A 12,138-nucleotide genomic window follows, 5' to 3' on the forward strand; every position below is an offset into this window, starting at 1 on the left:
GAACGAAGGGGTCCTCTTACCAAGAAAGGCTTAAGTTCTGCAATTTGTAGTGTCTGCAAATAGGTGTATAAGGCCTTGAATGGGTTGAGCACACTGAATTCTGATGATATTCTTCTACTTGCCCAGATTATGAACCTGAGGGGGGGTATAAATTCAAATTGAGGAAAGACAGTTGTAGAATAGATGTGTGGAAATTTGCCTTCAATCAGTGGGAAGTCAATTGCTGGAACAAACTTCCACCTGTCTTTGTGGAAGTTGATAGCTTAAATAAATTCAAGGAGGGACTGGACAAACTTTTAGAGGGAATATGGGTGTGAATTTTTTTTTTTTTTTTAACTGATGCTACATAAACTGATACGCTTGCTTTCTTGCATCACATGCCTTCATTACTACTACTATTAGATTATTATGGCAGTAATAATTTATAAATTTTTGGGCATAGATTAGAAATTAGTTTGCCTCAAGGCTAGATCTGATAAATCAGTTACAGGAAGGTAACTGATTTATCAGTTACCTTCTGACTGTAGTAGGCTCTTGCTTGGAATTAATGACCTTGTTAAGGCTTGGGAAATGAGTCATCATGGCCTACATGGATCTGTAGTGGATCTGCCACTGTTTTCTGTGAAGAGGAAAGCCTAAGCATGCAGTCCAGCCTTTAAATTGGGTGTAGAATCCCTAGGACACTTGGTTTTGTGTGAGGAAAAACAAAATATTTTTTTCTTGTTTAGCATCCTTATCTATAAGAACAGTGTGTTTTTCTTCAGCTGCTGTAAATTTTTCAGAACACTCCTGGTCAGGAGTGTTCTGAAACAGTGTTCTGTTTGTAATTTTAGTGTTCAGATTGTTTCTGCTTAGAATTTTTTGAGAGCTGGTTATTCTGCCATGGTTTGAAACGATATACAAAAACTTTGTATATCGTTTAAAACCATGCAGTAATAATGAAATTAACCCACTACAAAAGCCAACTCGTGGAATTCTGTAGGAGATTTATAAGAAAGTTCTAGGAATATGCTGAAAATAAAAATTATCTATTAGGTGTTGAAGAATTTAGGTTTTAGGATCTTTTTATATTCTTGGGACAGTCACTCTGGGTAAGCATTGCATTTGTTTAGGCTTGAGATATGAATTCAGTGCAGCAGACTGAAAGTGTGTTGTATCTGTTTCTCTGATATCACTGCAGTGGCATTTTCTGAAAATTCTTTTAAGTCGTTGTTGTTCAAGTTGTGCTTGTTATTTGTTAGTTATTTGGTTTTTAGGAGCATTAGCAACTAAGGCCATATTGCTCTGGAGATATGCGGTGGTCATTCCCTGACCTTTCCGCATCCTCCGTATTTGGTGGGCACGGGCTCAAACCCCAGTCTAATCAAGAAGTGTGTGTGTGCTACGCACTGCTGCTCCTGCCCACCTGGCTACGGAGTTGCCTTTCAAGCTGTGCATACATGTGATGGGGTAGAGATGCCATCCCCATAGCGAGGCCAAATGGTCGTTCTCTCCTAACTGTTATTTGTAATTGTTGACCTAGGGATTGTGTGATACCATGTTGATTAACATACTAACCGGAAAGGTTATGATACAGTCTCAGAATATGGTACAAGGACACACTGTAGCAATTTTTAATCAGCAATATACCTTATTTGATATTTGCATGGTTTATATGTATTATTTTATTTATCTGTTTTTGTTTTTTTTCCAGACGGGAAAGCATTTTCATCAAACATCATTGCTCATCAAAGCTTTTAGTTATAAATTTCGCCTTGATTTGGAGCTCAATTCGTAAGTCAGTTGATGTATATATTATTTTTTAGTGTAGTGTTTCTTTGAATGGGGGGAAAAAAAAAAAATTACTGTAAATTATTTTTCTAAATTGGAAAGTCATTTAATTTTGAGTAGGCTAATTGAGACTTATTTTGAAAAATACTACTTTGCAAATATTTGTTTTTAGGCACATTCACAAATAAGCATAAAGCACATTAACTTTTGCATATCTGTCTGTCTGTCTGTTGATTTCCTATTGAAATGTCATTTGATTTCCTGTTGCTATTCTAGACATTTCATGTTACACTGACAGTTTCTTATTTAATGAGAATGCTGGTTTTGCATCTCTTGATCGAAAGCGTAACCTCCTGAACCATAATAGTTTAAAAGCAGCTGCAAGTAGAGGTGAAATTGCTTCTTTGGGACATGAAGCAGCGTAGAGAACATAGTGTGGGGGGATTGCAAAGTCTGCTGAGGATACTCATGTGATGAGCAAATATATGGGTTATGTTAGGGATACTAAGAGTAAAACAGACAAACACATACTTACTTGTGTACTAATTCCAAGTGCATAGTAAATACAGAATTTGAATATGATGAGTAATCATATGTACTTCTCTACACATCATTACTCATCATCAAGAGCATGACTTCCTCCTCAGATAGAATTTTCAAGCCACAATCTCTCCAGAGACGAATTGGTTGACAAGGCTCTCATCATATACTCCCTCCTATCATGTCTGGACAGAATTGCAGACACTTTCAAAATTTAACCCTAACTCGTGACTCTTTTTCAACATTTACCTGTACTTGTTGACCTGTTCAACACTAACCTGTACAAACGTAACTCCAGTTCTAGTTGTTAGATTTTAATAACTGTTTGATTAAACCATTCAAAAATTTAAATGGTTTTGATTTAAGAATGCAACAGTAAAACAATTACTTCAACAAACAACAATCACTTCTTTGCAGTAGATTTTGGTTATGACATCATACTATTCTACAAATGGATTTCGCTGACCATTGAATTATAAAAATACCAAATCTAATTTCAGTTAACAACCTACTAGAATATTTTGAAGATGGCTAAAACTCCAGCTGAACGAAATCAAGAGAATTTTCCAAGAATAAAAGTTTAAAAACTACCAAATAGGCCTCCATGTTGACAAAAGAACAAGTTAAAAAACATAGAGAATGGGGGGGGGGGTGTTGCAGAGTTTAATAAAATCTGTTTCTCAAGATTTTGATCAACGTCAGCGTTCTACTTTGACTTCTCATAAAGAAGCTGGGCCGTCAACATCACGAAATTATATTCAAGAACTTCCTGAAGTTTTCGATTCAGATGATTTGAATTCAAATGAATTACCTGAGGATTTTCAGTTGATTCCTGAACCGGCTAGACAGAGTATACTATAACAACCAGCTTTGATTGCATCATCCAGAAAGAAACAAAATCATATTTCAGCTCAATTGCCTGTTGTAGACCCTCCACAGGTTTCAACAGTAGTCAAGCATGAAATCATTTACAAGAACATTGAACATGACTGTAATTCCTACAAAGAATTTGAATGACAATTTCTGAAAAATACATTTTGAGCTGTTTGTGATATCTGTGATCGATTATGGTATGAAAATGATGTAAAATTCTGCACTACAGGAAGTTATTCATTGCTTCTCTGAGAATTACCAACTGCAGACGTAACGACTTTTGAAGGCTGTTAATACTTGTCTAGCCTCTCTCAAAAATTATTCCATTCCAACATTTTCAGCGAGCAATGGTTTCATTTATCCTGCTATTCTACCTGGTCTGCCTCGATTGGATTTGGTGACCAAGCGGCTTATTTCTCCTCATATATTATTCATGCAAATTAGAAGGCTAAGACATGGTTTCGGACAATTCGGAATTTTGGGCCAAATCATAAGTGTTCCTGTAAATGTTAATTCAATTGTCAATTGTTTGCCTCAGAGTATAGATGGCAATTATTGCATTAATGTTCATATCAAACTTTAAAAAATTCACAAATCGAGTTATTTAATGGGCTTGGTTTGTAAATGAGATGTAAGGGTTTGGTTCAAGTATCTGCTTACGACTGATTTGTATTGTCTGTATGATATGGAGATTGACAAAGCATTCTTCGATGAAGACATGGAACACGGTGATGCTCCTACACATGATGAAATGAGTGAAGCTATACCTATTGAAAAAGTTTGGTCACTCGACGACAAACTCTTTTGTGGAGTGATGACAGATATTTACGAATAGCTCTTGGTGAACAAAATGTTCCTTGTCCTTTCCTAGCATTTATCTTGGTCATAATTGAGAGTTTACAGGTAATTTAAAAGTTACATTGTTTACTGTGGCATCAAGTGAACTTCGTCGTTCAGATTGGCATGGAGTGATGCCTTATCATCTTCTTTATATTGCCATGAAAGAACTCGACTGAGACTGAGAACTCGAGATACATTAACAGTTGCTTTTTTAAAATTCGAGATTCATTAACAGTTGTTTTTAAGTACGTCAGGAAAGACATTAAGCCATCAAAGAACAAATCCAATCTTGAGAATATATCAATAACTGCATTGAAAAGAATTTACTGTTTTTGAAATTGATTCCTAGTTCAACTTATTACTGGATACAACGTAAAAGAGATCTTTTTGCGATGATCAGACATTTGGGTAAACCTGTGTTCTTCTTAACTTTGAGTGCAAATGAAATCAGTTAGCCTGAATTTCTAAAAAAAATTATACAAATTAAAACATGATGGTTTGGATATCTCTGACGAGCAGCAGATCTTCATTTTATGAAAAAGTAGGTGAAATTAGTTAACGAAGATGCCATAACGTGTGTGATTCATTTAAATAAACTTGTGGATTGTATTTTAACTTTACTTCAGTTTAAGCCTTTCAGTCCATTTTGACAATATTACATCGTCAATTATTTTAAACAGATCAAATTTCAACATGGCAGTCTACATGCTCACATTCTTTTGTGGTTTAATAATGCTCCTAAAGAATCTATGGGAAATGGTATGAACACAATGATAGCTATAATAAATCTGCTCATGACTGTTTCTATTGCAAAAGCCTTTGGTAATATCAAACTCCAATCTCTTCTCTTTATAATGTCAAGTGTACGTATAATATTTTATCTATCAAACCCATTGTAAGTAAATTGCCTGTTGAACATGTATTGCAATATCAAATTGATGAAACTGCCAGAAAAAAATAAATGCTCTAAAATGTTAAATGTGTTCAGATTGTTTTCATTCTTAATACCCCGTAACATCGTTCAAGCCAAAGATGTTTTCACATAAAATAAAACATCTTTCATTCATATAGGGTACACACAATGCTTTTTATAACAACTAAGAGATTTTGTTCAAAGATTAGATCTAAATGTACTTCTGAACTGATGTGACTAGCTGCAGAGAATGCATGGGATGATAAAAATTTATCCAGAGACAGATAAGGCTACAGAAACTATAATCTAGTCTGCATCAAAGTTACTTGTGGGGGTGGTTAGGCAAAGATAGATTATGAGACATCTTTGGCTAAGAACATGAAGAAAAGTAGCAAAGAATTCTTTACTTATGTTATCACTAGAAGGGAAGGGATGAACCACATTTGTCCACTAGATTTTAATAACTATTGATAATTCTGTTCAAGTTGCTGACATACTGAATGAATATTTTCAGAAAAGTGGCAAACTTACTATACTTCAGAGAAGACAGCCCTGAAAGTTTTTATATGTTTCCAAATAAGTGCACTTAAAGAATAAATCAAATATTACTAATACCCACATTCAGAAAAAAAAAAGAAAAAGAAAAAAAAAAACATAAATGCAGGATAAGAATTTTTGACAGTTAAATCTAAAAACACAAAAGTCCAAGGAAATTTTAATTTGATATCTAAAATCCTAATTATATGGTTCTGCTAGCTACTTAATGTGGAGAATTAATTCAAATGAAACTTCTAAAACAGAATGCTATATGGTGAGAAAGTAAGGAAGAATTTAAGTGCCTGTGCTAATATCCTGCATTTCTGTAATGGAAGGTGGGTGGATAGTGATTATTTATTGATTTTTTATTTTTATTTTCCATGGATATTGCATACTCTTGGTGTGGGGACACTACTTCAAGTTGAATAATAACTGTAATAAAGCCTTTTCCACACAGAGAAGGTACTTTTATTTTTATACCAATATTTCATTGTGATATTTTAAATACAGTATAATTAACTTCATTTCCAATAGCACTTTCATGCATCTTGTTTAGATTTAGATTTTATAGAACAGGGTGAAATTTGATTGAAAAAACTAGTCTTTTCAAAGGTATTAATCTATTAAATTATATGTCCACCATTTATGGTGGTGGACATATAATTTAACAAATTTGTGGCATTGTGGTTTTTAATGTAGTTTCCATCTCCATTATATTATATGTCCACCATCATAAGTTCCCCATGTGCTAGAATCTAAGACTTTAAACAAGAAGTATAATGTACTTTGTTTTTAATGTAGTTTCCATCCCCATTCCTTTCAGATTGCTGTGTTGGTCTTGTTGGTACCTTTTAGGTAGGAAGCTTGATACTCCATCAGTGTAGCATCTGACAACTCAGTGATGATTTAATTCACAAGATGAGAGGTGCCAAAGGAAGTTAAAAATGTTAGAATTGCCTGTTGACAATATTAGTATTAACTATGTACACTGCTTGACAAAATTAACGGAATACAAAGAAAACGTGATGTAACTCGTTTAGCTTGTGATAAAGTGGGACAGAGTTTGTTATGGTGGTGTATCATAGAATAACGATGAAACAAGGAGATAGTGAGAAACTTCAGACAGGTATAAGGAACATTTATAGGGGCTGTATAAGAATTGCCAAAACGGTCACATTGCAGAAGTCAATACAAGATTCTCAAAAATATGGTCACATGACATTAGTATAGTGTATGATCGCTTCCTGTGGCTAAACAAGGCCTGACATGTTCGATATAAGGGTGTATAAGATTCTGTGGCAACAAATCCCATTCTTCCCAGCACAGACATTAGCTCAGAGGAGTTGGCTGTTGTCGTGCAATGTGATGCCAAGGGCTTCCCACACATGTTCGATCGGATTAAAGTCTTATGATTGTGCTGCCATGGCAGTCATTGAATATTTTCAATTTCAAAGATATTTCTCTGCCACTTGAGCTCTATGTGCAGCGGCATTGTCGTGCATGAAAAGAAAATCTGGGCCAACTGCGCCCTAAAATTTGCACATAGGTTTCGAGGATCTGTTCTTGGTACCTCTGCACAGTTACGGTACCACTCTCAAAAGCACAAAGAGGGGTACAACTGCTGATCATTATTCCGGCCCACGAGAACTTTGCCTCCATCGTAAGTGTCCCTTTCTCTGGAGTAGGGATAGTGCCGCATTCCTTGTTGTCTTCGGAAGAAACAACGTCTTGAATCTGTTTTTAGACAAAAAAAGGGACTGATTAGAGAACAGAACTGTACCCCAATTTTCAGGGCTCCAAGTCACATGTTCATGGCACCAGTTTCAACTAGGTGTATGGTGGTTTGGAGTTAATAGGATACAAGCCATTGGCTTCCTTGTGTTAGAGTTCACTCGAGTTGAGGCTTCTTAATACAGTCCGGTTGAAAATGTTTTCACTTGTGGCCACAACAACCTCAAGAGACTGTTGATAACTGAAGATTGTAGGGTTCTGTCTTGCTGTTAGAGCCAGATAGTGGCCTGTTCTGATTGATGTAGTCCTTAGACAACCCTGCCCAGCTCTTGCAATGGTTTCTGTCTACTGGAACTGCTTCCATAGTGCCGAGGCGATACTGCATATCACATTAAGCCAATGTTCCACCTCTGCCTGTGACTGCCCAGCTTCAAGTTGTCCAACAGCCCACCATCTCAAAGAATCATCTAAATGAAGATGACTTGCCATCGTGAGTACTAAAGATGTGGCTGTTCCACTGAGCAAGCCAAAAAACAGGAATGAAGTGATGTGGTCGCAACCTGTGTTTTACAGGCATGAATAATTTGCATAATGTGTGGCTCTGCAAGGTGGTAGATCAATTTCTGTTGAATACTCAGGATTTGTATGCCAGGATGCCTATTATATTAAATATTCATCTTCGGCGACACTGTTCATGTAAAATATTCATGAAAAACTTTGTTTTGTTAGTTTTGTCAAGTAGTGTACCACCACCAAAAAAAAAAGTAAAAAGTAGATAAGAGAGTAGAACAATTATGCTCTTCCCTTTTCACATAGGTAACTATCCCTTTAAATTTCTTCAAATTATCAGTCTCAACTACCTGGGGAGGAAACTTTCCAGTAATCAACAACTCATTGTCTAAAATAAAACTTTCTACAAGCTGGTCTACACCGGCTCTGTAGCCCACACAATCGAAGTCTTTCCTCATATGGACTACAGCTTAACAGACTAATCAGTTTGTTACTGACTTCACTCTTAGAACTGCCTTTTTATATAGGTGATACATTAGCACCTCACCAATCCAAATGAATCCCTCCCAAGCCCATTGATGCTCTAATAATTAAACTCAATAGTTATGCCTCTGGCCACATCCTGCAAAATTGCAGGGTATATAATCAACTCTGGAGACTTAATTGCCATTAGGCTTGAAAGGTTTTCTAATAAATAATCTGAAATTTCAGTATCGCTAATTTCATGCTTTCCATCCTGACTTGCAAAGCCTTTCCTCACCCCAAAGTGTGTTTCATCAGAAAAGTCAATGAAGTACTTATTCATTTCATCATCAGCATCAGCTTGGTTATCTAAGACACATATACAATAGTTCAATCTGATTCATTTTCTTTGTCTTTGTATTTACTTACATGAAAAACTTCTGTCCTTCCTCTATACATTGTACTCCCCATATTCAAATTCAGTATCAATTATGTCTGATCGACACCATGTCTTCACTGTTCCTAGAATGTCTGCATTCGTTTACTTAATCAGTACTTCAAATTCATCAAATTTATTTACAATGCTCGTAGTATTAGTGTACATGCAAGTTTATTCTTAGTTACCCTAACACAGCCCATATATTCATTTTTTTCATGATGACCATAGCAGGGCCTGAAATCCCAGATAGTTTGCTTTCCAGGCTGTTGCAGGTACTAGTAGTAACAATGCAAGAATTGCTTTCACCTCTGCCTGCAGCTCTAGTTGAACTATTATTCTGTGTATCCCCCTTCCCCAAGCTAGCAGTTTTGCTAATCATATATCACTCCTTGACACCATCAGCAAATATTCTTGCACTCCATCTATTCAAATGTATCCCATTCCTGTCAACAAGCACAGACCATACTAAGAAAAATTCAACTCCATGAGCCTTGCACATTCTCTCCAGGGCTGAATTGATTGACTAGGTTCTCAACATATACCCCTTCCTATCGTGTCTGGGCAGAATTGCAGATGCTTTCAAATTCAATCCTAACTCACAACTATTTTCCAACATTGCCCTGTACTTGTTAAGTAAGCTTAACAAGTTTATATTGGTTTATAATAGAAAGTTATAATGTGATTTGTTTAAATGTTATTCTGTAGTCAAAGACAGTTGAATGGCATTTTGTGCTAACAAATAGCAAAATTAGGTAATAAAGTAGGATAGAAATAGATATTTCTTCCCTCAGTACCATAATAGTTTAGAATATTGAAATATTTCCAGAAAAAAAAAGAAAAAAGTAAACACTGTATGACTGAAGGTTATAATGTGCGTACTTTGGTTATTTGGGAGTGTAATTTCCCATCCATGCTAATGAAACATTTAGTAAGCAAAAATAAAAATTGTGGCGAGTAAAAATTATATGATTGAAGATATAAATGTGGGTAATCCAGGAGTGTAATTTCCCCTTTACCATGATAGCACTGGCCCTGGACATTGTTGTATTTAGTAGGAGGAAAATAAAAAGTATATGATGAAAATTATGTTTATTCTCAGGTTATCTTGGGAGCATTGACAGGGACATCCGCACAACGAGAAGTTACAGCACAACTGAATGTCTCATTTGGGAGGGGGAGGGGCAGTTCACAATACAACATGTTCTTCCACATAAATCTAAGTGTCTTATTTGATATGATGTCACTTAACAACCATACCTTTATCCATAAGAGTAACTTGGCCTTAATGTCACATTGTTCCAGTTCGTGCAGCAGTTTTTTGTGTGCAACGGTATCAAAAGTCTTCCTGAAATCCAAGTGTATGATGCCAAAATTAATTTTTGCTGTGTCATAGTAGCCTATCAGATTGGTTAGACAAGGCCACCCCTTGACAAATCCATGCTGTGATTGCAGTATGATTGAATGCCTGTCCAGATGACCCTACATTACTTCTTTAACCAGTGATTACATTATTTCCCTAGAACGGACATTAAGCTATCAGGTCTGTAATTACTCACGTCGCCTTTTGATCTCCCTTTATAAATGGCGATACATTCGCACATCTCCAGTCCTTCAGGATCTCCCCTGAATGCAAGGATGCTTTCCTAATTATGGCTAAGGGTTCGCTAACTTCCTTTGCTACCTCCTTTAATATAACTGGATAGATCCCATCTACCTCGGGTGCCTTTTTATGTTTAACTTCAACAATTTATTCTCCACTTTGCACTCTCAATGATTACAAAATCATATAACTCCCTGTTAGAGTTTGATTAACATCTAGCCCTCTCCTCCTTGAATAACTCCTCGTGTGTGAATGTAGATGCAAAATCCTCATTTAGTTCGGCAGTTATCTGAAAATGATTATCTACAGTCAAATTATTGATATTAAGTGGACCAATCTGTTTCATTCCCTTCCTTGCAGAGTTTATATAAGTAAAGAATTCTTTGCTGTTTTCCTTTGCCAAAGATTTTTCATAATCTGCCTTCACTTGCCTGACCTCATTTGTGACTTAATTACAGACTGGTTTGTATCTACTATAGGCTTCTGTGTCGCCAGACAATTTATGTGCATCCCATGCATTTTTCTTCTCTGCCACGAGTCTCATTAGTTCATCTGACATCCATTTGGGCCTGAACCTAGAGCAGTATTTCTTAATTGGAACAAAAAGCCTAGTAGCTTCCAAGCCTAGTAGCTTCCAAGATTACTTCCTTGAATACTTCACATTTAGATTTTGCTGTTGGTAACATCATCAGTTGCTCCCACTGTATAGAACCTAAAAAATCTCTGAGACCACTGTAGTCGCCTTTACGAAAGCAAAAACCTTTCCCTTTATCCCTGATGTTAGTTACATTTTTAAGTAAATCCCACATCAGTACACTGTGATCACTGCTACCTAGTGGTTCCTTTTTCTGTAAATTCTTAATGCATGAATGATCACTGCTGATTATCAGATCAAGAGTGTTACTCCCTCTTGTTGCCTCTTTAACATGCTGATGTAGAAAACAATCATTCACTAAATCCACAAAAGTCTTGCTAGTGTGCGAGTGACCAATCCACAAGTTCCAGTCTATATCTGGGAAGTTAAAATCCTCCATTATAAGACACTCTCATTTACTGGCCCACTCTATTTCTCTGTATAATTTGTTCATTGTACTCATCAGAGTCATTAGGCCTATAACAAACTCCTATCCTCATTTTTGCTTTCCCAGTGCTTCTGTCACACCAAACTGACTCTACATTGCACTGTCCATCTATATCAACTGGATGCACTTCTTTAGATTTTATGTCTTTCTTAACTAACAGCATAACCCCTCCTCAGTTCCTATCCTGTCTATCCTTTCTGTACACATTGTACTCCCCAAATTCCAATTCTGCATCCCTTATATCTGAGTGGCACCAAGGCTCTGATATTCTAACATTATCCACCTTGGACATCCCACCAGCAATTCAAATTCATCAAATTTGTTTACTATACTCCTAGCATTGGTGTACATGCAAGTATACATGCACCTGTTCTTACTCTTAGTTACTCTAACACAGCCCATGTATTTACTTGACCCCCAGCAGTTCCTGAAATCCCCAACAACTAGCTTACTGGGCTGCTGCTCATTCCAGTAGAAGCAGTGCAGGAATCATTTCCACCTCTGCCTGTAGCTACTGTTAACCTATTAGTCTGTGAATCCCCCCCCCCCAAGCTAGCAGTTTTCCGATCCACCTAACATTGCTTCGATAGCATCAGCAAATATTCTTGCACCGTTTCTATTTAAGTGTATCTCATTCCTGTAGAAACAATCTCTCCTGTTAACAAGCACAGAACATGCTGTGAAATATTCTACCCCATGAACCCTGCACAATCTCTCCAGGACCAAATTGATGATTATTATTATTATTATTAGCTATATGGTGCAAGGAAGCCTGAGGTTTATGCTGCACCAGCCAAAAAGCAAATTTCTGTATTACTCTGAGAGAGAGAGAGAGAGAGAG

General features: G+C 36.4%; 1 protein-coding gene across 1 annotated transcript in view; it reads left to right on the plus strand.

Annotated features, from left to right (window-relative positions):
- LOC150079395 (disintegrin and metalloproteinase domain-containing protein 11-like) overlaps positions 1–12,138 on the plus strand; it is a 445,660-nt gene that overhangs the window by 30,205 nt on the left and 403,317 nt on the right. Inside the window, exon 4 of the mRNA XM_090383050.1 lies at positions 1,694–1,773. Coding sequence (XP_090239176.1) covers positions 1,694–1,773 — 80 coding nt within the window. The remainder of the gene's footprint in view (positions 1–1,693; positions 1,774–12,138) is intronic.

Source organism: Mastigoproctus giganteus, chromosome 10 (assembly GCF_048544385.1).
Source record: "Mastigoproctus giganteus isolate SK-2022 chromosome 10, ASM4854438v1, whole genome shotgun sequence".
Taxonomy (NCBI): domain Eukaryota; kingdom Metazoa; phylum Arthropoda; class Arachnida; order Uropygi; family Thelyphonidae; genus Mastigoproctus; species Mastigoproctus giganteus.